Raw genomic sequence first — 27,166 nt, 5'->3', positions numbered from 1 at the left:
ATCGAGAAAAAAGAGGCATTATATGTCATTTAATCGCCTTATTTTACAAGTTTTTATTACTTATGGTGATGAAATTTAGTTTATGATGGTGTTGTTTTACTTCTTTCAGAGGATATATGGCTCCAGAATATGCAATGAGGGGTTACTTGACTGACAAAGCGGATGTTTACAGCTATGGAGTCGTTTTACTAGAGATTGTCAGTGGTAAGAGCAACACCAACTATAGGCCCAAGGAGGAGTTCGTTTATCTTCTTGATTGGGTAACCTTATCTTTCTCTCTCTCTCTCTAATGAATAATGAATCTCATTAGAATCATTTCTTTGTTGTTGGCTATGACAATGTCACATGCATGGAATTTCTCTCTTTCTCTTCTTTTTTTTTTTTGGACCATCCATTTTGAACATGCTCATTTAGCCTCCACTTCACTGGAGACTTGACCAGCTTGGGTTAGTGAATTACATCACCTATAATGACGCCAGAGACGAGAGGATCGATAAAGCAGGCAACATGAATTGAATATCGTGTAAAACTATATGTAAAATTGCAAAGGACCATGCTATGCATCGAATATTGATGCAGGGATGAACGTGATGAGGATAACTACTCCGAATCCACAGAGCTTCTCTGGACTCCTCACAGAGACTTCTCGAATCCACAAGGAAAGAAAGCAGAAAATAAAAATAAATTCTAATAAATTTGAAATTGATTAATTGATTCATAAAAACTACAACTAAAACTTCTAGAATCCGCGACTTACTATAAATAGTAAACTTACCATTTATAGACGATCGTGATGTCTACTAGCGCAAGGTTTTTGGCCAAAAATAGTAAGTGTCCTATTTGACTTCACCAAACCGCTCTCCTAATTATTCTAAGCTCTTTTCACGTTGGGCACAACTCCTAAAGCCCGACGGATGAAGAGTTATAATCAAACTAAAACTTACTATTTATAGTAAAAATGAAATTAAAACAGGGAAACGACCGTTGATCAAGGAGTTTTTCACAATTCTGGGTTGCGTAATCCGACGTAGTAGGGTTGGTTGGCTAAAGTAGCTCGTTCTACCCCAAAATCATATATTTTACGTCAGATAACTCATTTCGGATTGCAAGATACGCCCGATCTAAGGTCCGATGGTCTGAATCACTTCTGTCGTCGATCGATCTAAGGTTCTGATCCATCTTAGCCATGAAACTATCTGCGACCTGCTCTATATTAGTCGCCTCTACTTCAAAAGAACTCGTCCTTGAGTTCTCATTCTGTGTTGGTTCATAATACTCGGTTAGGTCGGCGACGTTGAAAGTCTGTGAGATCGCCATGTCATCTAGAAGATCAACAACATAAGCGTTGTCATTGATCTTTCGAATGATTGGGATGGATCCAATCTTCTTATTTTTCAACTTGTTGTACGTCCCGATCGAAAATCTCTCTTTCCGCAGATAGATCATAACGCGATCGCCCACCTCGAACACTTTTTGTCGCCGGTGCTTGTCCGCTTGTTCCTTGTACTTCTTGTTTAATGCATGTAGCTTGGTCTACACTTCCGCATGGATGCCCATGATCTTATCGACCATATGTTCTACTGCAATGCTCGTGCCTGGGTGCTTGGGCAGAGGGACCAAGTCAAGTGTGTGACGAGGTACTCGTTCATAGATAATCTGAAACGATGATTTTCCTGTTAAGCGGTTCACCGTGTTGTTAAATGCAAACTCTGCTTGAGATAAGGCCAAATCCCACTGCTTCAGTTTTCACCTAAAATATAGTGAAGGAGGTTTCCCAACGTGTGATTCACAATTTCGATCTGCCCATCAGTCTGTGGGTGGTAAGCATTGCTAAATTGAAGTTGTGTATCGAATCGAGTCCACAAAGTCTGCCAAAAGTGACTAATAAACTTCGTGTCACGATCAGAAGTAATGGTCTTGGGGACCTCGTGTAGCGTACGACCTCCCTGAAGAATAGATTTACCACGTGTGTTGCATCGAGAGTCTTCTTGCATGGGATAAAGTGTGTCATCTTGGAGAAACGATCTACCACCACGAACACCGAATCCATACCATGTTGTGTTCGTGGGAGACCAAGCACGAAGTCCATTGATAAATCTCCCAAGGACCGTCAGGCATAGGTAACGGGGTGTAGAGGCCCGTATTCTTAGATTGCACCTTGGAGGTTTGACAAATATGACAATATTGTACGGCTTTTCCCACATCACGTACTAATTGTGTCCAATAATACTATTCTTCTACAAGAGCTCGAGTCTTGTCTCGCTTAAGGGGTCCACCGAGGCCACCTTCATGTATCTCCTGAATAATCTGCTCCATCAGAGAACTTTGGGGGATGCACAATCGATTCCCTTTGAAGAGAAAATCATCCTGTATATGAAGGTCACTGGATGACCTTCTTGGCACTTCATACAAGAATTTTGGAAGTCCTCATCTTCGCATACAATTCCTTGAGACAGTCGAAGCCGACCACCTCGTTGCTCATTGTAACAAATAGTGATGCATGACGGCTAAGTACATCAATCACCTTGTTCTACTTCCCTGACTTGTACTTTAGAACGAACATGAATTCCTATAAAAACGTAACTCATCTAGCATGCACACGATTCACGTTAGTCTGACTATTAATAAACTTTAATGCTTGATGGTCAGTGTACAGAATAAACTCTCTTTGAATCAGATAATGTCACCAATATCGCAACGCTTGAACAACTGCATACAACTCAAGCTCATAAGTTGACCACTTCTTTCGGGCTTCGCTAAGCTTCTCGCTTTAGAAGGCTACCGGCCTGCCTTCCTGTGATAACACTCCTCCAATTCCGACGTATGAAGCGTCACACTCAACCTCAAACAATTTGTCGAAATTAGGAAGTACCAAGACCGGTGTTGTAGACAAACGATGCTTGATCTCATGAAAGCTCTTGTCAGCATTATCGGTCCACTGGAACGGTCCTTTTTTCATGCAATATGTTATAGGCTAACCATGAGATCAAGCATCGTTTATCTACAACACCGGTCTTGGTGCTTCCTAATTTTGACAAATTGTTTGAGGTTGAGTGTGACGCTTCATACGTCGGAATTGGAGGAGTGTTATCATAGGAAGGTAGACCGATAGCCTTCTACAATAAGAAGCTCAGCGAAGCTCAAAAGAAGTGGTCGACTTATGAGCTTAAGTTGTATGCAATTGTTCAAGCACTGCGACATTAACGGCATTATTTGATTCAAAGAGAGTTTGTTCTATATATTGACCATCAAGCATTAAAGTTTATTAATAGTCAGACTAACGTGAATCGTGTGCATGCTAGATGGGTTGCGTTTTTACAGGAATTCACGTTCGTTCTGAAGCACAAGTCAGGGAAGCAGAACAAGGTGGCTAATGCACTTAGCCGTCGTGCATCACTACTTTTTACGATGAGTAATGGTCGTTTTCGATTGTCTCAAAGAGCTGTATGTCGAGGATGAGGACTTCAAAGATTCTTGGATGAAGTGCCAAGAAGGTCACCCCAGTGACCTTCATATACAGGACAATTTTCTCTTCAAAGGGAATCGATTGTGCATCCCCTAAAGTTCTCTGAGTGAGCAGATTATTCAGGAGCTACATGGAGATGGCCTCGGTGGACACCTTCGGCGACACAAGACGCGAGCTCTTTTGGAAGAGCGGTATTATTGGCCGCAATTAGTCCGTGATGTTGGAAAAGCCGTACAACGTTGTCATGTTTGTCAGACCTCCAAGGGGCAATCTCAGAATACGGGCCTCTACACCCCGTTACCGGTGCCTGATGGTCCTTGGGAGGATTTATCAATGGACTTCGTGCTTGGTCTCCCACAAATACAATGCGGTATGGATTCGGTGTTCGTGGTAGTAGATCGTTTCTCCAAGATAACGTACTTTATCCCATGCAAGAAAACCTCGATGCAACACACGTGGCAAATCTATTCTTCAGGGAGGTCGTACGGTTACACGGGGTCCCCAAAACCATTACTTGTGATCGTGACACGAAGTTCATTAGACACTTTTGGCGGACTTTATGGACTCAATTCAGTACATGACTTCAATTCAGCAGTGCTTATCACCCATAGACTGATGGGCGGACCGAAGTTGTGAATCGCACGTTAGGAAACCTCATTCGCTGTATTTTATGAGAAAAATCGAAGTAGTGGGATTTGACCTTATCTCAAGCAGAGTTTGCATTTAACAACATGGTGAACTGCTCGACAGGAAAATCACCATTCCAGATTATCTACAGACGAGTGCCTCGCCACACACTTAACTTGGTCCCTTTGCCCAAGCACCCAGGCACGAGCATTGCAGCAGAACATATGGCAGAAAAGATCATGGGCATTCATGTGGAAGTGCAGACTAATTACATGCCTCGAACGAGAACTACAAGGAACAAGCGGACAAGCACTGACGACAAAAAATGTTTGAGGTGGGCGATCGCGTTATGGTCCATCTGTGCAAAGAGAGATTTCTGACCGGGATGTACAACAAGATGAAAATAAGAAGATTGGACCCGTCCCAATCATTCGAAAGATCAATGACAACGCTTATGTTGTTGATCTTCTAGATGACATGGCGATCTCACGGACTTTCAACGTCGCGGACCTGACTGAGGATCATGAACCAGAGCAGGATGAGAACTCGAGAACGAGTTCTTTTGAAGTGGAGGGGACTGATGTAGAGCGGGTCGTGGACAGTTTCATGGCCAAGGTGGATTAGAAAAGGCCCAGTCAACGACAGAAGTGATCCGGACCATTAGACCTTAGATCGGGCGTATCTCACAATCCGGAATGAGTTATCTGACGTAAAATATATGATTTTGGAGTAGAACGAGCTACTTTAGCCAACCAACCCCGCTATGCCGGGTTGCACAACCTGGAATTGTAAAAAACCCCTGGATCGACGGTCATTTCCCTGTTTTAATTTCGTTTTTACTATAAATAGTAAGTTTTAGTTTGATTATAACTCTTCATCCATCGGGCTTTAGGAGTTACGCCCAACGTGAAAAGAGCTTAGAATAACTAGGAGAACGGTTTGGTAAAGCCAAATCGGACACTTACTATTTTTGGCCGAAAACATTGCACACTAGTAGACATCATGACCGTCTATAAATAATAAGTTTACTATTTATAGTAAGTCACGGATTCTAAGAGTTGTAGTTGTAGTTTGATTCTGATTTCTTTCCCATTGCTTGGTACCCCTATTTAAAAGGATGTGAACTCCTTTTTATGGATCAATTAATCAATTTCAAATTCATTAGAATTTATTTCTATTTTCTGCTTTCTTTCCTCGTGGATTCGAGAAGTCTCTGTGAGGAGTCCAAATTAAGAAGCTCTGTGGATTCGGAGTAGTTATCTTCATCACGTTCATCCCTGCATCACAACGGAAACTTGTCAGGTGGGTCCTTAGATAATGTTCGGAAATTGCAACATCCTAGAGATTTCAATCACATGAAGCATTTTGTAGGTTGGGCATGGTTAGCCCAATAGTCATACACAAGTTAGTTAAATGAATGACCGAAATACCTTGTAAAATGTCTATATATTTACTAGCAAATGCTTAAGTAAAAGAAAGAGAAATAAAGGAACATGTGAAACATACCAAAATGCGTCTCTTCAACGTCTATGTGGTTTCTGCTTAACTAAAACGAAAATAATCATCAAATGATAGTAATGTTATCCTGTGTGGAAATTGCAGGCCTATGTACTCTTTGAGAAGGGAAGCCTCTTGGAATTGGTTGATCCAGTCCTGGGATCAGACTACTCAAAAGAAGAGGCATTGGGGATGCTGAACTTGGCTCTTCTTTGCACCAACCCATCTCCTTCTCTCAGGCCCATTATGTCTTCTGTGGTTAGCATGCTTGAGGGACAAATTGTCATCCAAGCCCCGACCATGAAGCCTGCTTCATTGAGCGACGGTTGGAGGTTTAAGTCCTTTGAGACGCTCTCTCAGGACAGCCAAATTCATAGCATTTCAATGGAAGGGCCACGAATGGATTCATCGGTGTCTCTCCAGAGTAAGGAAGAAGAAGCAGAGTCCTCAACAAGAAAACTTATACCTGATCTCATTTGATATGAGCAGAAATTGATCCATGCCTTGAGAGGTTTAAAAAATAAAAAGTACCAATACCTCGTTTTATGTTAGGAGACTGTTTGTATACTCCAAGATTTGCAATGGACTGGGTGTGGTTCCAGTTTCCCACTCAGCCCCAAACGCAAGTGGGTTTGGTTCTGTTGAAACTGCACAAACAGTTGGAATTTCTGGGGACTTCCAAATGGGTAGTTTAGACGTGCATTTTCTTCTGTTTTCCTTGCTTTGTTTACGGTTTGTAATTTATCGTTTCTTAAAACTCACTTACATACATGATTGTCTCTAAGGGATGCCCTTTTGATCACTAATGTCCATTTGTGGGGTCTTTTCATTCGACTGTGGAAGCTAGGTTGGGCCACCCTCATGACGTTTGTTTCGAATCCACCTCGTCAATCAGTTTCCCCATATCAATTTAGGTGGTGAGCCAAAATAAAAAAATAAAAAAATGAGGCAGATACAAAGCTAAATTGGGCAACACGGCAGTAAAAGCGGGGAGGGGATTGATCGTACCGTTGAAACCTTCCAAGGGTCCACCGTAATGTTTATGTGCCATCCAAACTGTTCATGAGGTCTTCCCTCTGGGATGAACTGAAAACACTAAAATAGTAACCTAATCCAAAACTTTTGTGACCCACGAGTGTGTTAATGGTGGGCATTAAATAACCCCTGTTTCCTACCATGTGACCTACTTGAGTTTTGGATTTGCTTTAATTTTTGGCTCACCTTCGAAATGATATGTCAAAATTGGTGGACAGGATAGATTTGTCACAAACATCAAGGTGGGCCGTGAGTTGTCTGGTCCATGAAATCAGATAATAGAGGAGAGTTTCAACGGTGGGCTTTTGTTTCCTGCCATGTGGCCCACTTGAGCTTTGGATCTGCTTATTTTTTGGTTCACGCCTTAAAATAATTGTAAAACTGATGGATGTGGTGGATTCTCAAAAACAAAATGTTGGTCCCATGATTGTTTCAACTATGGGCATTCAATATCTGCTGTCCTGCTGTGTGGCCCACTTGATTTTTGGATCTAGCTCATTTTTTGGTTTAGGCACTACACTAAAAAGATCTGGCAAAACTGATAGACAGAATGGATTTCTCACAAATATCATGGTGGGCCCCATGATTTTTTTCAACGGTGGGGTTTAAGAAATTGGAAAGAGAGAGATGGAATGGCAAAACCGGTGGACGGGGTAGATTTGTCACAAACAACATAGTGAGCCCTACAAGTTTTTCAACGGAGAGAGGGACGGGGGATGTGTCATGAAAAATAAGGGTCTATTAGATGGTTTCCCTGTCAATATCTATTTCCTGTTCAGTTGGAGCCATTTCTCCTAGAACTTAAAAGAATTTCAACAAAGAAGAGCTCTTGGTAATCTCACTCAAGGGCTTGTTGGTAATGCGGATGAGGTTATAAACCCACGCACCCAACACCGTTCCACAGATGAACCCCACAATACAGGCCCATATGATCACTGGGCCCAAGTTCCTCGCATGGTTCATGGATGCCCTGGAAATAGGCCTGTCAAAATGGCAGACAGACCATATATATATAAAAATTAACTTGAGCTGATAATACGAATTGGTATGAAAAGACAAAAGGTCTTGGCCTAGAACATGCGCATGATACGTTTTTTAAGAGGTACGCAGCTCTGATGTGGGATCCTCCTCCGCATGATTTGCACATTAAGATTTATTATTATTATTATTATTATTTTATTACAATAAATTTATTTTACAAAGATTGCGAATGGGTCCTTTATCAATGCATATTGTTGAACGTAATTATACTTAAAACCCGGCCTGGCCCATAACGTGCCAAAATGGTTTGGCCTGAGCCCGATCCAAAATGTTTGTATAGGCCCGACCCTAGCCTAATACCTGAAAAAAGCTTACATTGAATGGGAAAGACGAGATGAGAAAGAAGAATTCATAGAAGGCTCCAATCCTAAGGCATGCCCCGTCCATCTCACAGTCAGGGAAACAGGAGCATTACTTAAAATGAGCTGTAAAAGCTGATACATAGTGTGGATATACAACACATATATCAAGATGGGCCCACAGTCAGGGAAACACAACACCTGACCTCGTCCCGTGAATGCGAGCTTGCAATCGTTTTGAAAATTTTATCTAATAGAAAGTTTGATCCTGCTGGAATCGTTCCTGGAAAATGCTTCCGTCTTCAATCAAATAATAAGTGAGGCGTTCTGCTAGCAAGGGTCGAACCCAACATCTGAGCTGATACGTAAGCTACGACTTGAAATATTGACAATACAATATCTCATATCCAAATAACATTTTAATGATGGTGAGTCACATAGGGCGGGATCAGACCACGTCAGGTTTAGGGAAGTGCCGGAAAGCAACGGGTAGGATTGTCTGATTGGTGTGCTTGTTGAGCCATGGGCCATCCACATTGATGGTCCATTTCTCATCCATGGCCTACACGACTTTAGGTGGACAGTTCATATACATCGGACGATTTATTATATGCAGAGCATCACATACTCTACTGTAACCAAGTAGATGGGCCCACCATTGCCTTTACCGAGCTTTAGTGCTTTGGTTAATTTTCTTATCTTCGATTGAATACTTCTAGTCATGCAATAAGGAACATCTCATGAACGATGATTGGTAGAGAGGCCATGCATGAGCGGATTAGGTGTTCCTGGGTAACACATTAGTAGATGTTACCCTGGCTGTGGAGCCCACCTTGATGAATGTGTTGTACATCCATGCCGTCCATCCATTTTTCTAGATCATTTTAGGACGTTTTCCTAAAACTTAATCAGGTCCAAATCTCTGGTGGACCCCAACACAAGAAACAGTGGTGATTGAATGCCCACCATTAAAAACTACCTATGGCGCACCTGGGGACAACCGTTATGTTTATTTTCCATCCAACCTGTTGATATAGTCAAACAGACCTTGGTGAAGAGAAAATTACAAAGATCAGCTTCATCCAAAACTTATATGGCCCCAATAAGTTTTAATGGTCAATCACCATAGTTTCCTGTAGTGTGGTCCACCTGAAATTTGAATCTACTTAAATTGTAGGATCAGGCCTTAAAATGTGATGAAAAAACAGATGGACAGCATGGATATGCAACACATTCATCAATGTAGCCCCATAAGGTCAGGGTATCACCCATTAACATGTTACCCAGGAACCTCCTAATCTACTCTGAAGCAAAATCCGGACCCATTCTCGACCATATGATGAGACGTCACAGCACGACGGACCTTAGCATATTTCTTCTCACTTATTTTACATCCCTCTCGTATTCGAGTCGGAGTGGTTAGTATATATGAAATCCAGACTTGGTAAACAAATGACTATATTTTCTAGAAGCAACTGACTCAACCAATTCCTTCTTATACAGAGTCGACCAGGAACAAGTCTTGGATTTGAAAAAATAACAATAAATAAACCTTCATTGCTTCTAAAGTAATAAGACCATTTCAGTGATAAACATTTCCTTAACTCTATAAATACTAGCTTAATCTTCTTACAAAACCCACAGCCAAAAAACACTCATTATAAGATTCAGGGTTTCCTAGCTTAGATACATAAACACTCCCAAATATTTTCAAGATGGCCACTGGCTTTCTTCTCCTAACATTCCTTGCATTCAGTTTCTCAATTGCCGCTGCATCCGACCCCAGCCCTTTACAGGATTTCTGTGTTGCTTTGAACAACAGCGAAGGTATGTTCACTCCATGTCAAGTAATTGCATCAATGCTGCAAATGTTTCATAGAAATGCAATCCACTTAAAAGGATTCATGTGATGGGTCACCTTTATGTTGGTTTAATAGGTCTTGAAAGAATATACTGCTTACAATCTCTTTTTTTGTATTATATGATGGCAGTGTTGGTGAATGGATTTGTGTGCAAGGACCCAAAGGAAGTTAAAGCTGATGACTTCTTCTTCATGGGACTGGACAAACCAGGCAACACGGATAACAAGGTTGGGTCCGTTGTGACCCCAGTGAATGTAGCACAGATACCTGGACTCAACACCCTCGGCGTCTCCCTGGCTCGGATAGATTTTGCACCCTATGGTCTCAATCCACCCCACACACACCCGCGGGCCACAGAGATCCTAACAGTATTGGAGGGCACCCTCTACGTCGGATTCGTCACTTCCAACACTGAAAATCGCTTCATAACAAAGACCCTTCATAAAGGCGATGTGTTTGTCTTCCCAGAAGGCCTCATTCACTTCCAGTTTAACATTGGCGACACCAATGCCATAGCCATTGCAGGATTTGGCAGCCAGAACCCAGGAACCATCACCATTGCAAAAGCTGTGTTTGGATCAAATCCGCCCATCTCAGATGATGTTCTTGCCAAGGCATTCCAAGTTGACAAGAAAATAGTTGATTATCTCCAAGCGCAGTTTGCAATGAAAAACTAGAGCACGCTCCCTTACAATAAACTCCCTCAGTAATTTATGGTGTATCCAGATATAATTCTTTACTTACGTAAATGTTTGAATAAAATGGGAGTAGTGCAACGTATTTGTTTTTATCTGTCTTTTGTTTTCTTTCTTTATTTGTTTCTGTTTAATGGTTTCTCGTGGATTTTGGCTTGTTACGTAACTCTCTCTCTCTCTCTCTCTCTCTCTCTCTCTGTGCTTGCATGGTTCACGAAGTTTGTTAAGATGTAAGGAATACGATATAGCAACTTCGACAGCCTTCGATTGATCATTTTGTTTCAAATTAAGTGAAGAAGCATTAAAAAGAAGCATTAGAACTTCGGTAAGGAAGGAAGCAAATAAAGTATTATATGTAAATCTACCTATTGTGTACCTCTTCAGATGCGGATTGTATGTTGACCCCTCCACCACAGACGTCCTTCGTGACCCAACGTGGTGGGTTTTAACTGGTCCATTTGTTGTGCCAGAGATGGGCAAGGTTAATTACAACCTAACAACTTTCAAACGTGTTTTAAGAGACCATTTCGAAACCAAGGTGCACGGGTGAATTAAGATGCTCTATACTTTCAAACGGCGCGATCAGGTAGTAAGGTGCCAACGACCATTCCACCTAAAACTTTACAAATGTTGTCAAAACAAGCAACCTAAGTTAAATTAAAGAGGAGCCGGAGTGGACATCCTGTTAAAGGTCTAGATCCCAGGACACACTATCTTTAATAATCACTTAATTATACGGACAATAACATCATCAAAATGTGGTTGGCACGATCGTGCCAACTATAATGTGGTTGTGCCAACTGTATTAAGGTCACCTTTCCTTAAAATTTTCCGTACAATTAAAAATAAAATAAAAATCAACAAGTAATATAACCTTAATCATCAAACTTTCTCTTTGATATCTGATTCATACACAAATTTGGCACATGCCACATGTCGTACTTCCTTTAGTATTATCTTGGCGCTGGTGCTTGTTTTTATACATGTTACACATGTCAACAATTTGAGATGTTCCTTTGTTTCTCGTATGGATAACACCAAGCTTTCTTGACTTGTAGGAAATGGACAAATCTCCGCATGACTTAGCATGATAAAATTCCTAAATCAACAACTCAATTCATGTCCAAGGTTACTGAATTTAGATAATTTTCATTATCTTTCATTATGAGTGTTATCACTAACCACCATGGTGGCTGTCATTTCTGCTGTGTTTTTTAAATCCTGGACGGGATGCCAGGCACCCAACTGATTGGACCTGAAGCAAACACCAAACAAGGCTAGCTCACTATAAAACTCAGTCAGCCAATGGCATGGTTTAGAAAAATAAAAATAAAAAATCTTTATCTGCACCGAAAGTTCGTCAAGTAGCTCAGACTAGTTTTTTTCAGGTTTGTGTCCTAGTATATTTAATAATATTAAAATATAATAATATAATAATATTGTCCAGTGTTGGCTACTTAAGTTTGGTCCAGTTCATTTCTGAGCTTCATCAAGTTGATTCAGAGTTTTTCTTTCTTCTTCCTTTTTGTGATATTTACAAGCTCTGACCAAATCCAAACTTTGCTCCCATCATGATGAAATTGGTTCAAGTTGAGCTGGGTCTTATCAAAGGTTATGGTCGATTTTTCCATATTTTTACGTGGTAATTATATATTAGAGATTTTGGTAATGATAAAAATGGTGTATATAAACTATGATATCTGATACATAATTACTGTTAATCAATTTTTATTTTAGATTTATGCAAGGCCGTGGTCTTAAACAGGCTATCTTAAAGACTCTGGTTTTTTTTTTTTCCAGCTGAATTAGGAATTCTGTAATTGTTCTTCTTAACCGTATGGTTGTAGGGAAAATTACATGGTAAAAGATTTGTAGTCGGAGAGATTCCTCGGGCATGGTCCATCCACGGTAGGACACAAACATTGGCAACGATTCGCTAGTGGAGGGTGGCTAACACTGAAGTGTGATCTGACAATGGGTGTACTAACAAGCTAACACATTAAAAAGAAAAAAGAAAAAAGAAAAAATGGTAGGACACAACAGGCAGCTATAGTGGTCTTGATTACGGAAGCATGGCCCCACTCGTGAATTGGTGACCCGTGCGTATTGTGTAAAGGACTTGTATTGCGTAGTGTAGAACACAGCACCAACATCGGTACTCTATATACATTCTATGCCCCTCAATGATGTATGTGTGTTATCCAAGCCATTAATTCATTTGTCTGAGTCATTTTAGCACATGAGCACAAAAATGAGGCAGATCTAGAGCTCAATTGAACCAGACCGCATGTAGCAGTGGGATTAGAACGCCTCCAAACCTTCCTAGCTAGGGCCCACCATAATGACCTGTGCACAAGATCAAACAGAAGTTTCCAATGGTAGGCATTCAATCCATGCTTCCTGTGGCGTGGTCCACTTGAGCTTTGGATCTGCCTCATTTTTAGGTCTGTATATGACCAAAAATGTTCCAGAAAAATTAATGGAAACTGTGGATAGTGTACATAAATTATGGTGGGGCCTACAAAGTTTTGCTACGTATGAGAGTACTAACCACATCGGTGCTGTGCAGGGGTGCACATTTAACCGTTGGAACCGTGTAACTGGACCGGAACTGTTGGATCGGTCCAGTTTGGTCCGGTTCTAGGGTGCTAATGGTCCGGTTTCGGTTCCCAAAATTTGAAAACCGTTGATGACGGATCGGTTCCGGTTTAGGGTCCTGTAGAACCGAACCAAACCGTTGATCCGAATCGTTAACCGAACTGTTGATCTGAACCGTTAACCGAACCATAGAACCGATCCGTGACAGGAACCGTGGATCCGAACGGTTGATCCGATTTATTTAAAACAAAAAAAAAAAACCCGAAGTTGCCTAAGTCCACGCCCTGTCCTCTCTCGTGCACTCCCTGCCCCTCACCCTCTCTCTCGCCGCACTCCCTGCCCTCTGCCCCTCTCTCTCGTTGCACTCCCTGCCCTCTGCCCCTCCAAACCCTCACGATTTATGCCCTCTGCCACGCCCTCTACCTCCACCATCACCGCCGCCATCTCTGTCGGCGACAAGCCGCCGGAATCCACCTTCTCCTACTTTGACGCCGCCGACGAGCTCCAGATGGTCACCATCTCCAACCTCATCGCCAAGTAGAAGGCGATCCTATTTGTGGTTCTTGGCACCTTCACGCCAACCTGCTCACAAAAGGACCTCCCGGGCTTCGTCGAGCGGGCGGCCGACCTCCGGTCTAAGGACGTGGACATGATGGCGAAGGCTATTGTGAACTAGGTTGCAGACAACTACTACAAGCCAGATCTGAAGAATGTGGCGCTTGCTAGGCTGAGTGCTATGCGCAGGAGTCTTCAGGTTGCTAAGTCTGGAGTTAAGAAGAGGAACCGGTAGGCAGCTAAAATCCGTGGTAGGAAGTGAGTATAGCTGCAGCTAAAATCCTCAGTTTGCCCTCTTTTATGAATTTCTAGAAAATTACTACAATAAGTGAAGGATATGGGACCTACCTTTTTATTCTTCGGAAGTTGCTAGGTCTGTTAGAGTTAATTTGGGTTTGAAAAAAAGAAAAGAAAAGAAAAGAAAAGAAAAGGGCGTGGACACGATCGCCTACATCTTTGTCAACGATGCTTTTTAAAAGCCCAGAACTGTGGATCCGATCTGGGACTGAACCGTCCTTTATGGTCCAGTTCCGGTTCGGTTCTAGGGTGCTAACGGTCCGGTTCTGGTTCCAATATTTGCAGAACCGTTAGGAACGGTTTGGTTCTGGTTTCACCCCAAAACCGAACCGAACCGACCCGTGTGCACCCCTAGTGCTGTGTTCTACACTCCGAGTCCTTATGCAAAGCCTCGTTTAAGGATCTCGTTGGTTTGTGAGGCAGGGAAGGATGTGATGAGGTCGATCACTGTCTTCCTCAAGGGATAATTCATTTGCATCCACCAAGCTTCTTTGAACTCCTCACAAAGATTCCATAAATCCATGAGGGAAAGAAATAAATTCTAATAAAATTAGAAATAACTTGATTGATAATTGTCTAATGTGTATGTGTCCCTGTTACACTATTAATGAAGAAAAAAATAAATCAAAATTCATAATTCCCAAAAATAGCAAAATTCTAACTATAATAAAAGTTGTAATTCTAGTAAAACTCTTTTACAGCCTAATTTCTAAAAATAAAAATTTTAAATAAATTTCTACTAGAAGAGTCCTAGCATGATTACAAGTTATTTCTAAAAAAGAAGAAAATCTAAAACTCTAAAAATAAGAAAATGTTATTGTGAACGCTGACAATTGGCGCCCACGCTGATTTATATTTGGTTTGAGGTTGTATGGGTTGATTTGGATTGTTGATGCAGTAGACTTGGAGTCACCACTAGCCAATTAGTTCAAAATCTTGAGGTCGGCTAGAACCTGCAAAATCTGTAAAAGCTAGAGAATATGAAGACTCTCCTGCTTAAGGTTAACTCCTGACCTGCGACCTAGGATTCCAAACAAGGGACCTTAGTTATAGAGAGAGAAGGTGTTAGGCAACCTTTCTGCCTGTACAGGTGTATGGTCTCTACTCCGTGTGGTAAGCTGCTATTAGAGGGAGAAATGATAAGATGCAAGGCATTAAAATGAGATTCGACAGACTCAGATTTCTGATTGGGGGGGGGGGTCTGAAATTTTGGTAAGCTGTAGAGCATACGCCAAGAGAATGTCTACAAATGGGATTTATGATGATGCTAGAATGACATGTAGGAGGACTAGAATACCATGAGTTTCAATTTTGATGTAACAAGATCTAGAGTTCTGGTAAGTCACAGAGCATACATTCAATGACAATATAGAGAAGCGAGGGGGTTGTGAACGGAAGAAATGATGTGATTGATGAAATATGAATGCTGATGATGATTGCATGATTTTTGGCTTGCACATGAAATGACTTGGATGTTTGGGTGCATCATGGTTGGAAATATTGGTTAATCTAGATAGGACTAGAGGCTAAAAGGTGACTGAGGAGGCTAGAGGGGAGGGGGCTGAAAAAGATGGGAGCTTAGGCATTTAAACACTCCCTCTCACTCTCACTCACTTACTTTCTTTCTCTCTCTCTTTATTAGTTGTTGGTCTGAAATGAAGGGAGGAGGGGGGGTATTTATAGCCCCTTGGGTTGGCTTTGATGTAATTTGAGGGTTTATCAAGGGTAAATGATGATGTGGCAATTCTGAATTGGTAGAGAGAAGTGAGATGCCACGTGGCTTGTTTATAGGCTAAAGGGCTTGGTAATATGGTAAATAGTAAGAATTATGAGGGTCAAATAGGTTCTAACAGAGTTGACTTTTAAGGGAGCAACAGTTGTGTCTTTGGGGCACATTTTTCGAGAGTGGGCGGTAATTGGATTACCACCCTTGACTATACTTGCATGAAATTCAGTCAGGTGGTAATCCAATTATTGCCTCACTCCGTTTTCTTCCGTGAGTTAGCTGAGGACTTGTTCGGGCCCGAAGAGTGGCTAAGGGCCTTTTTTGGAGATTTTGGCTTAAAGATGGCTCAAATATGACTCCACTTTGGGTGATGGCTTGGGTATGGCTCGGCTTGGGTATGACTCAGCTTAGGTAGTGGCTCGGGTTCGACTAGGGTTTAGGATAATGGCCCGGGTTTAGCTAGGGTTTGAGATAATGGTTCGAGTTCTTCTAGGGTTTAGGTTAGGCTTAGAAATGGCTGTTAAGGTTTTAAGTAGGGTTTAGGATTTAGTTTTAGATCCTAAGGATCATCTATGCTTCATCAAGTTAGCTTGGGTGGGGTGTCTAGAGTTATAAAAATTGAAATTACTAAAAATAGTAATTTTTCCTTAAAATTTCATTTTTAAGCTGAAACTACGTGTTTTCTGGCAAAACGGACGGACACGACCCACGTTGTGGGTCGATTCAACTCGGATGGCCCACGTATTTTCTGAAACTACAGTGAAGATTGATAGGTTACGCGCCTCGTAACGATACCTGGATCAAAAGTTATGGCCAATTTACGGTTCACCTTCTTTTGGTCCAACCATACTAAGAATGTATCTGTGCCACGTCCTACATCAGACATCTCCACTTGGAAAAAACTCATCCTTGAGTTCCTAAAGGGACTTCGCTCATGGTATTCAAATAATTTTTGGCGCCGATGTTTATCAGCCTTTTCCTTATACTTTGCATTAGGCTCTTGAGCTGACACAATACATGTATTCATACTCTCCTCGAATTGACCAATGTGGATCAGTTCCTTCACTTGTGCTTGCAAGATCTCCATCCTTTTTGATAATGTGGGCAATTAGGCGGACTTGCTTTTGAGACAAGATCAATGTAGTTTTGTACATCTTGTATCGAAAGCAATTCCTTAGGAAGTTCACTGAGCACGATCACATTGAACTCATGTAACACTGGTTTAAAATCCTCCAGGATGTTTACAGGCTCCATATATTTTTCATTTTCAACTAATACATCTATATCTCTCATCTCCTTAGATTGCTTAACAAAATTTTGTTCAGTTATGAGAGACTGTCATTCCACTTTAGAAGTCTTGGGTTTGTTTTCTATTCCCACAGGGGCCATATGTCTGCCACTAATGAATTATGCATGTGGCCTATTGTGATTTCGTTTCGACGAGGTCATCTCTCACCGACAAATAATGAGATTTCTCTACGTAATCCCTTACTGATCGACTATCCTGCCAACAATTTTTATTTTGTTAGAATAACACCTGATCATAATATCGATAGAGGAATTGCATGCACAACAACAGCTTCATCTACGACCATGTGTGAATTGGAGCCTTCTTTTGTCTTGTCCACTCTAGTTGAAATTGTTCTCACCAAACCAAAGCTCTGCCCTTCAACTTGTAAGCTATAAGTTTAACTTTCTTCTCTTCCAAAATGTTCATCTAGTCAAATAAACGTTCGACTTCAAGCAACCAATCGAAGAAGTCATGGATGTGGAGCTGGTTAAGAAAAGTTGTGAATATATTAATGTCATCAACAAACTTACAAATAGCTTCGGGCGGACACGAGTAAACAAAAAAGAGGCCCGACCACCTATCATATCACTATACAGATTCCAGAAGGAGTGGGTAAAATGAAAAACAGGAAAAAATCATGACACCCTTAATGCCCCTATACCCGTTTTGTTAAGGAAACATAGGCCTCTTATCATTTGAGGGAGGGTTGGCGTCTTGTCCGTCAAGAAATTCCCTTGGTTGGCTGCTCCAACTCTAGCAAGCCCGTCAGCCGGCCCATTAATTTCATGGGGAATGAGGGATATGAAAAAAATTTCCTTTCACCTGAAGACTCTTGATTCTCGTCAACCAGTAATTCCATTTCCAGTGAAGATGCAAGAACCCCTTGATAGCTTCCACCACAAAGGAAGAATCTAACTCAATGAGTACCTGGTGAAAACCCAGCAATATACTGAAAAACATAGCATCATGAAGGGCCCAAAGTTCAGCCCTGTTATTCGAGCCAGAGCAGTAGCCCGAATAGAAAACGAAAATCAGGTTGCTGTTAGAGTTTCTGCAAATGCCTCTGGCCCTAGACGAGCCAGGGTTCCCAACTACTACACTGTCTATATTTAGCTTCAGCCAGCCTACAGGAGGTCTAATCCATTTAGTAGAATGGCAAGATTTGGGTAGAGGAGGATTGGATTTGAAGAAAGGGAACCATGAAATATTTTACCAAGTAACCACTTAACGCGACTAATCACCTTGCTGCTGTTTGGGCTGACCCCATCATATTTGGCTGAGTTCCTAGCTTTCCAGATTTCCCATACTATCAGACATGGAGTATTAATGCGGTAAAGGAGAGATGGCCCACCACCTGAATGATTGGATTCCCACTAGAGGAAAAAATGATTCCCAATCGATGATGAAGAGATGGGTTGAATATCAAAACTATCGCTGAACTCTTTCCAGACTTTGGACGCAAGAGCCCCTCTAATGAAAAGGTGTTGTAACGATTCAGGATAAAGGGAAAAATTCTACTCACCATCACAACAAAGGCACCTGGAGGCAAGCGAGATCCCACGAGACTGGATCCTATCATCAATTGGAATGGCCCCTTGGAAGAGCCTCCAAAGAAAGAAGGAAATCTTGTTTGGAATATTTGGATGCCAAATGCGCTTGGCCCAAGCTTTTTCCTACCTAGCTGTCCTGCACACAGCCCACCTAGATTTTACCAAAAAATTGCCAGATCGTTCGTGTGGCCAGACGAGACAATCTGGCTGATCTGATGTACATATCCCCGCCTGAATGATGTGTTCCTTCACCCCCGCAGGGAGCAGCTCAAAAACCATCGGTTGAGGATTGATACCATCGAGGGAGACAATGTCACTGACTGACATGTGGACCATCTCATCAGGAATTGGTTGAACTGCCCAATCTGCAAGTTAGCCTAAACCTGGCCAGTTGTTTTGCTAGATGTTGAAAGAACCTTGCCCCACCTTCCATTGCAAATTGCTGTCTAGAAAAGGGGAGAGGGATATGATGTGTTTCCAAATGGGGGAGGGGGAAGAAAAAGAGGAGGCAGATGTACTATGTTGAAGAGAGCCATATCTAGAGGCAACGTAATCAGCCCACAAACTACTTCTCGTGCCAATCTTAGCTGACCATACCATTTTCAATTTGAGCACTGTCATAACATCTCTAAGCTTTCTTGTGCCTAAGCCACCTTCTTCTCTTGGCATGGATAATTTATCCCACTTTATCCAATGGCATTTTTTATTTCCCTCATGCCAGCCCCAAAGAAAATTGGAAAAACAAGACTCCATCTGCTGAAGAATCTGAGAAGGAATAGAAACAGCAGACATCGCGTGAATGGGAATACCGCAAAGAACATGATTGATGAGAGTGCACCTACCTGGTTGTGAAAGAATTTTGGCCTTCCACCCTTGAATCTTGTTCTCATTTTTTTTCCAACAAGGGACGAAAAATAGAAATTCTGGCCCTACCTTTAATAAGGGGAATCCCAAGATAAATGAAGACGCCAAAGAGCTGGGGATCCCAAGATGACTCTGGATGTTTCTAATTCTATTCACTAGCATTTTGGAGGAGTGATGGATGTAGCTTTTGTGGTAGTTAATACGTTGACCTGATGCAGCTTAGTATCAGGAGAGAAATTCTTACACCACTTTGAGGGATGAGCTACCACCATTAAAGAAAAGGACTGTATCATCAGCATATAACAGATGAGTGATTTGTTTGCAGCCAAGTTTGAGCTTGAAAGGATTACATTTCTAGCTGTTGATAAGGCTTGCGAAACCTGTACTTAGGACCTCTACTACTAATATAAAAAGGCTTGGAGATAAAGGATCCCCTTAGCACAGCCCTCTTGAGGATTTGAAGAAACCAACACTCAATCCATTGATGAGAATCGAAAACCAATTGTTATTCTAGCATTTTTCCACCATATGAATCCACGATTGAGAGAAACCGAAACCTGCAAGAACCTGCATGAGAAAATCCCATTCTAGGCGATCATATGCCTTTTCTATGTCCAATTTGAGGATTATATTTCCACCTCTAACCTTTCGATCGATATCTCTTAAGATCTCCTGGCCCAAAGCAACACTTTAAACTATTGAGTGGCCCTGAACAAATGCTCCTTGTTTAGGGGATATAATGTTTGAGAGGACCAAAGCCAATCTATCTACAATAACTTTAGTAAATATTTTATACATGCAGTTACATAGGCTGATGGGACGGAAGTTTGAAAAGACTTTAGGGGCCGTTTTCTTGGGGATCAGATAAATAAGGGAAGCAAAGAAAGTACGTGGCATTTTATCACCTTGAAAGAAATGCACCACCACTTTATGGATATCTGGCCCAACGATATCCCATCTATTGGCAAAGAAAATGCGTGAAAACCCATCGGGTCCAGGAACGCTGTCTCTTAGAAGGGCCATTACTGCTCTCCTGACCTCATCCAACAAGGGATAACTCGAAAGATGTTCATTATCAGCGTCAGAGATGATCTGTGGGATCGAATCAAGGAGACTGTCATGCATCGTGTTAGGTTCCGACTTAAATAGGGTAGGGAAACACCACACTGCTTCATCTTAAATCAGTTTTGGGTCGGTTGTCATGTTACCTGATTCTAGCTGAATTTCTTCAACGCAGGCCCTCTTGATCTTGTCTATGGTTGACATGTGGAAAAATTTTATATTACGGTCACCCTCCTTAAGCCAATTGTTGCGGCATTTTTGTTTCCAGTAGATTTCCTCGGCCAGTCCATTTGCTTGAGATGCTTTTTAGCCTCAAGAAGCTCACCTTAGCTGACTTGATGGGAGTTTTACGCCTGAGCTTCCAGCTGGACGATGGATTGTTCCACAATTTTGAGCTATTGGAATATATTACTAAAAACATTTTTGTTCCACTCTTTCAGGTGATTTTTGACCTTCCGAATTTTGATCATGAGATTGATCATGGGATGGTCTGAAAGGTCTTCCTTCCAGGCTTGGCTGATCACATTGGAATACTCATGGTGAAGGATCTACATACGTTGAAATCGAAAAGGCTTCGCTGACGACTGCATCACTGGGGGAAAAGCTAGAAGGAGAGGACAATGATCGGAGTTTACGTGAGGGATGTGCTTGACATGGAAGCGAGGAAAGGAATTTATCTAATTACCATTGCATAAAACTCTGTCTAAACATGTCCAAGCCTGAGTGCTACCAGCTTGATTATTGTACCAAGTGAATCTGTTGCTGTTGAATCCTGATCCAACGAACAAGCAAATTCCATAGCATCAGCAAATTTTGTGTAACTGCCTATGTCCTAATTTCTGCTACCTTCTCTTTTTGATGTGGAGAGGACAGTGTTGAAATCTCCACCCATTGCCCATGGACCTGATATATTCCTAGCCATGGAAATCAGATCCTCCCGAAGAGCTCTCCTCTGCACTCTGGAACACTTGGCATATACAATAGATAGATGAAAAGTTAAACTAGAGTTGAGAACTTGGATTTGGAAAGGCATCACCTGATTTGAGCTCTGCACAATTGAGACGTTAAGGTTTCTGTTGTGGAAAAACTAGATTTTCCCACCATTCTCCACATTGGAAACTGACAAATGGAAACCTAGTTTAAGCCCCACTGTAAAGGCTATGGTTTCTAGCTCCTATGGTTGTCAAATTTTGTAGTGCCAAAACTTCTTGGAATCTGTGTCTTGTGTAGCGCATCTGCATATTTAAGACTGTGCATCTCATGCACAAAAACAAAGGTCTTTACTTTAAGAACTTTAAATGCAAGATTACATGTTTATGGTCAAGTACAATACCAAGTGTGAATTCAATCTTTCAAACTTCAATAGTTCAAGTTTTCAAAGCTTCGTCCAAGTCAAGACAAAGTTCCTATACTTTGAACCTCAAGCTCAAGCTTCAATGTATTACAAATTCAAGCTTTAGAAGTCTCAAGTTCAAGCTTCATCATATGACAAGATATCAACCTTCGTGAACTTCAAAGATTAGCTATCAACTGAAGCAAAAGAAGATTCAATGTTCATATATCGCTTATAAGGAATGACCCTAGATTGACCCTAGGGAAGGTCATTTTGAATACATAATTTAAATTGGGTTACTTTATAAGTGCATTGACTGTTTCTCGACTAGTCTTGGATTATGTTCGACTAGTCCTAGCATTGGCTCGACCAGTCCAAGAATTCCTCGACCAGTCCTAAGTTTGTTACTGATTTTTGAGAATTTCTATTATTTTCTCGACCAGTCCTGGAGACTGCTCGACCGGTCGTTGAACAGTGCTCGACCAGTCCTGCAGGCTCGACTCAAATTTCAACAACTAAAATGGGTTCCACATGACCAGTTGTGGACAGGACTCGACTAGTCGTGGAGGCTACTCGACCGATCGAGTAGGTCTTTTGACCAGTCGTGGAATGGCCTTATCTTTTCAAGCCCAAATTTTTAAAAGTTTGTCGGTCCTTCGACCAGTCGAGCTGACCTCAGGACCAGTCGAGAGTGCAATTTCTGCACTTATAAATAGAGCACGAATTTTAGAGTTTGATATCTAATTCAAGTAAAATCAATATGCTGCTCTGAGAGATTAGTCATATTTTTAAGCTATATTGTGCTCATTTAATATTCTCTTCATTTAGCTTTGTTGTATTTGATTTTATATTCTATATTTCAGTCATATTTGAAGAAGGGATTGAAAAATTTTCATTTCTTGGAATCAAAATCAAATTGAGCTAGCCTAACTTGATTTAATTTAAAAATCATTTAGAATCTAGAACCATTTCATAAGTGAGTGTGGACATTGAACTTCTACTCTAATTTGGTTCTACCGGGTTGCATTAAAAGGAGAATATCCAGACAAGTATTTTACATCTGTGTAAATTCTTTTCTTTTGGTTTCTTTGAGATTGAGCCAGAAAAATCTCATTCTTTTGGTTGTCTGAGGTGATCCAGAAAACTCAGAGTGTGGGGTTTTGGATTATGTAAGCCCACTTGAAAGACACAATTGTGAAGGTTTTAGGTGAACCTTGAAAAACCTATTTCATAGTGAACGCTAATATCCACTGTGTGAGGATATTAGGAGTGGAGTAGTTATGTGGCTGTTTTTCTAAATAGTTGGTGTACACACAAGCGAACCACTATAATTTTTTTTTAGTTATGTAGCTATTTTTTTTAGCTAGGTATTTTCTTCTTCTTCAATTGATCATGACGGGCAAATTTTCCAGGCTGGTTCCTTACATGCTTAGTGATTACCAAGTTAACCCTTTAATATCGAACTGAAACCATAATGTGTAAGCGAGATGTGACATGTGAAATCATGAATCAATTAATGTTTACAACTTCTAATTCTGGATTAACAATTCAAACTTAACTGTGAAATCTAAATAGATAACCGAATCCAAGATTCATAAATCCAACATCACGTATCTTGTAATTTTAAATCAAAGATAGCCGTCAAAATCGCATCGAATTTACAAGAAATTCCACAAAAATTTTGAAAAAATTTCACAAATTTCTGCTCTCAAGACCAAGACAACACTGATTAGGTAACCTAATCTCCCACCCCAACCTAAAATCTACATTGTCCTCAATGTAAAAGATATGAGCATGCAATGCATATGGGATAACGAAAGTAAATGAGAAGTGATGGGGAGATAGTACCTGGATAACAAATCAAGAGAGACTTATCCATAGAGATCTCAGCAGGAGAGCGAGGTAGCACGAGAGTGAAACACGAAAGCAAACTATCTTAAAACAATGTATCAAGCAAACTAACCTAATGGCATAAAACTGTTTATCTTAGAACCACATAAAGCAAACTACCCTAGTCCTATGAAAGTAGTAAACTCTAATCCTCAATTGTGAAAGTAAGGAAAATCTACTTAATCATGCATCTAGGTTCTTCCGTCGGCCAGTATCTTGGTAAATTTCTCAGAAGGTTTTTCAATAAGATCATCCAAAAGCCCATTTTGCAGTAGGCTTGGATATCCTGGAGCGTGAATGTCCAGAGAAATTGAGGGACCTCAGCATAAATTTTTCTTTTAATCATTTGAAGTGTCCAAAGTGTATATGATTCACTTGTGGCAGAAAAATTTTTGAAGTTAGTACACCATGATGAATCAGAGACTACAAGTAGATGAAATTCAGAAAAATTTATAATAGGTGGTGTAATCTCAACACACGCCGAATTTTCACTCTTTAGTTCAATTTTCAGGTCCTCCTCCTTTAATGGTAACATTCAGGATCTGGGGGAGGAAGTACTTCAGAATAAGAGTTCTCTTGTTCCGTAACAACTATCGAAGTATTGTCTTGCGAGGCATCCACTATTTCTTGTATCACGGGATTGTTTGAATCTGTAAAGTGTGCCAAGCAATCATCCAAAGAGTTGAAACATTCAGTTGAAAGGAGTTCATTCATCTTATCTTGATCTGTGATGATATGTCCAATAACTTCTTTATCTTCTTTAAGAGTAGAAATGAGCATACCCTCTTGTTTGTTCTCAAGGTGGGATCAAATCACCACTGGGTATGTCTCTTCTTGACCTAAATAGGCATATTCCAAATCAGAGGGTAAAGGTTTAGGTCAAGCTTCGGCGCTTTAAGGTTAGACGGTAGAGACACTGCATCGGTTTGAGGCAACTCTTCAAATTGTGGCCTCCACCGGTTAACTTCAAATACTGGTACAGTATCAAGCATGACACCCATCTTCCTAATCATGTTATCATTAAAATCATGGGAGTGGACTAGGCACATCTCTAGAGGGTCAGAGGATAAGGTCAGAGGTATCCTATCTTCCACGAAAGAGTCAATCATGTTAATGTCGTGGAAATCGTCATCATCCTCTAACCGTCTGCCGTTATTAAAAAAGATGTTTAACTCTAATGTCATATTCCCAAAAGACATAGTCATAACACCATTCCTGCAATTGATAATTGCGTTTGAAGTGGCAAGGAATGGGCGACCAAGAATGACGGGAATTTGAGTGCTCATGTTATTGATGGGTTCGGTGTCCAGGATGATAAAATCTACAGGGTAGTAAAATCTATCGACCTGAACCAACACATCCTCGATTATCCCTCTTGGTACACGAACAGAGCGATCAGCAAGTTGTAGTGTGGTTAGGGTGGGTTTTAATTCACCTAAACCTAACTGTTTGTATACCGAGTAGGGAATCAAATTAACGCTCGCTCCTAAGTCAAGAAGTGCGTGATCAATTCGATAGTCCTCAATTACACATGATATAGTTGGGCTACCGGGATCTTTGAATTTCTGCGGCACGTCTTGCTTTAGGATGACACTCACTTTCTTAGTTAAGAAGATTTTCTTTTGAATACTCTGCCGTCTTTTGGTCGTGCATAGGTCTTTCAGGAATTTGACATATAAAGGTATTTGTTTTACGGCATCAAGTAGAGGAATGTTAACTTTCACTTGTTTTAACACCTCTAAAATATCCTGAGAGTTAGAGTGAGGTTTTGGCGTAATCAACTGTTGGGGGAATGGAACAATCGATTTTCCTTGAGGTTTCGGTTCTCATTCATGTGGAGCAATACTAAGTTTATCATCATTGTCCTCTTCTGGATCCTTAGGCTTTTCAGCCCTAATCGGAATGGTTTTGTTAATGATCTTCCCACTCCTAAGAGTGGTGATGGATTTAGTTTGTGCCATCTGATTTGAAGAGCTAAGGTCACTTATTTCATTGTGGTTTAGGATTGGAGAGAGGTTGAGCAGGAAGCATCTCCTTTCCCACAATTGCTAATTGTGACTCCATCCTTTGGACAGACGACACAAGCGTTCCAATTGCTGATCTGATTTCCTGGATTGCTTGTGCCGTATTCTGATTAAGTAGCTCTTGGTCTTGAATGTGTTTTAGAACCGGATCCTCTTGAGGTTTCACTTGATTTGGGATTTGATTAAAGAAACCTTGAAGAGTAGTAGTTTGTTCATTACTCCAATTAAAGTTTGTATGATTTCTCTAGATAGGATTGTATGTGTTAGAGGTGGGTCCATTGAAAGGCCTTTGGTAATTATTTATAGCATTGGATTGCTCAGTCAGTACCTCTTGAAAGGCAGATATGGTTAGACAATTTTCAGTTGTGTGATTATTACAACCACAAATACTACAAACAACTTCCTTACCCTTGTCCTTCCTTGATTCCATGGCTTCGAATTTCTTTATGAGATTAGCCACTTTAGAATTAAGATCATCATCCTCTTTTAGAAAATATACTCCGCCCATTTCCTTTGATTGAGTGGGCCTAGAAGTGGTATTTGATTTTGGGTATGTGTCCCATGCTTGTGTGTTTTCAGCAAGTCTATCCAAGTAATCCCACACATCATCGACATTTTTATTCATAAATTCTCCATTGCACATTGTTTCAACCAATTGGCACATGGAAGATGTCAGTCCATCATAGAAAAAGTATGTAATGTGCCACGTTTCAAATCCATGTTATGGGCATAAGCTAACAAGATCCTTGAATCGCTCCCAACATTGGAAGAATGTTTCATCCTCCTTTTGGGCGAAGTTCATGATTGACTTTCTAAGGGTGTTTGTTTTGTGATATGAAAAAAATTTCTTTATGAACTCCCTTGTCATGTCATTCCATGTGCCAATAGATCAGGGATGTAGTGAATGTAATCACATCTTAGCTTTCTCTTTCAAAGAAAAGGGAAAGAGTTTCAGCCTGACTGTGTCCTCAGACACGTTAGGAAAGTATAAAATGGCTATGATTTCATCAAACTCTTTCAAGTGTAGATACGGATTTTTAGATTTAAGCTCATGAAACTGTGGAAGGAGTTGGATCACCCCTGGCTTGATATTCATGTGTCCCGTATTTTTAGAAAAAACCATGCATGAGGACATGCTCATCCCCGCCTATTGTAAATAATCTCGTAAAGTACGAGGCGGGAGTGCTTGATGCGCCTCGTTCTCATCCTGGATGTCCTCCACCCTAGGTTGGAGTAGAAGAAGTTGATTTGCTGCCATAAACTCAGTTAACTTTAAGCATCTCAAGTGGTATCTAATCCTGCGATGGATAGATAACCCCTCAACCAATCCCACTTGAGACGTAGAGTGTTGTCACGAACCCACTTGGGCATGAAACACTCGCAATACTCAATTCAAATTCTAAACCTAAACCTAAGAGAAAGTAAGAAATACAAATCTAGAAAATAAGAGAAAA

General features: G+C 40.9%; 2 protein-coding genes and 1 non-coding gene across 6 annotated transcripts in view; all 3 read left to right on the top strand.

Annotated features, from left to right (window-relative positions):
- LOC131245462 (probable LRR receptor-like serine/threonine-protein kinase At1g53440) overlaps positions 1-27,166 on the top strand; it is an 84,988-nt gene that overhangs the window by 35,800 nt on the left and 22,022 nt on the right. For 3 of the 4 annotated variants that reach the window (XM_058244946.1, XM_058244943.1, XM_058244945.1), the window contains 2 exons: positions 110-260; positions 5,696-6,422. In XM_058244946.1, the coding sequence (XP_058100929.1) occupies positions 110-260; positions 5,696-6,070 (526 nt within the window). In that variant the 3' untranslated portion in view covers positions 6,071-6,422. Of the gene's footprint in view, positions 1-109; positions 261-5,695; positions 6,423-27,166 lie in introns of those variants that run through there. The other variant, XM_058244944.1, reaches the window with a different exon arrangement.
- Positions 9,487-10,636, top strand: LOC131245464 (putative germin-like protein 2-1). Its single transcript, XM_058244947.1, has 2 exons — positions 9,487-9,792; positions 9,957-10,636. Exons 1-2 carry the CDS (start codon positions 9,681-9,683, stop codon positions 10,502-10,504), a joined length of 660 nt encoding a protein of 219 aa, XP_058100930.1. The 5' UTR covers positions 9,487-9,680; the 3' UTR covers positions 10,505-10,636.
- On the top strand, positions 26,426-26,532 carry LOC131247518 (small nucleolar RNA R71). The gene has a single exon (XR_009171804.1). It is a non-coding gene; the product is annotated as a small nucleolar RNA R71 (small nucleolar RNA).

Source organism: Magnolia sinica, chromosome 5, assembly GCF_029962835.1.
Source record: "Magnolia sinica isolate HGM2019 chromosome 5, MsV1, whole genome shotgun sequence".
NCBI classification, from domain to species: domain Eukaryota; kingdom Viridiplantae; phylum Streptophyta; class Magnoliopsida; order Magnoliales; family Magnoliaceae; genus Magnolia; species Magnolia sinica.
This window is presented reverse-complemented; position numbering and strand designations above follow the sequence as displayed.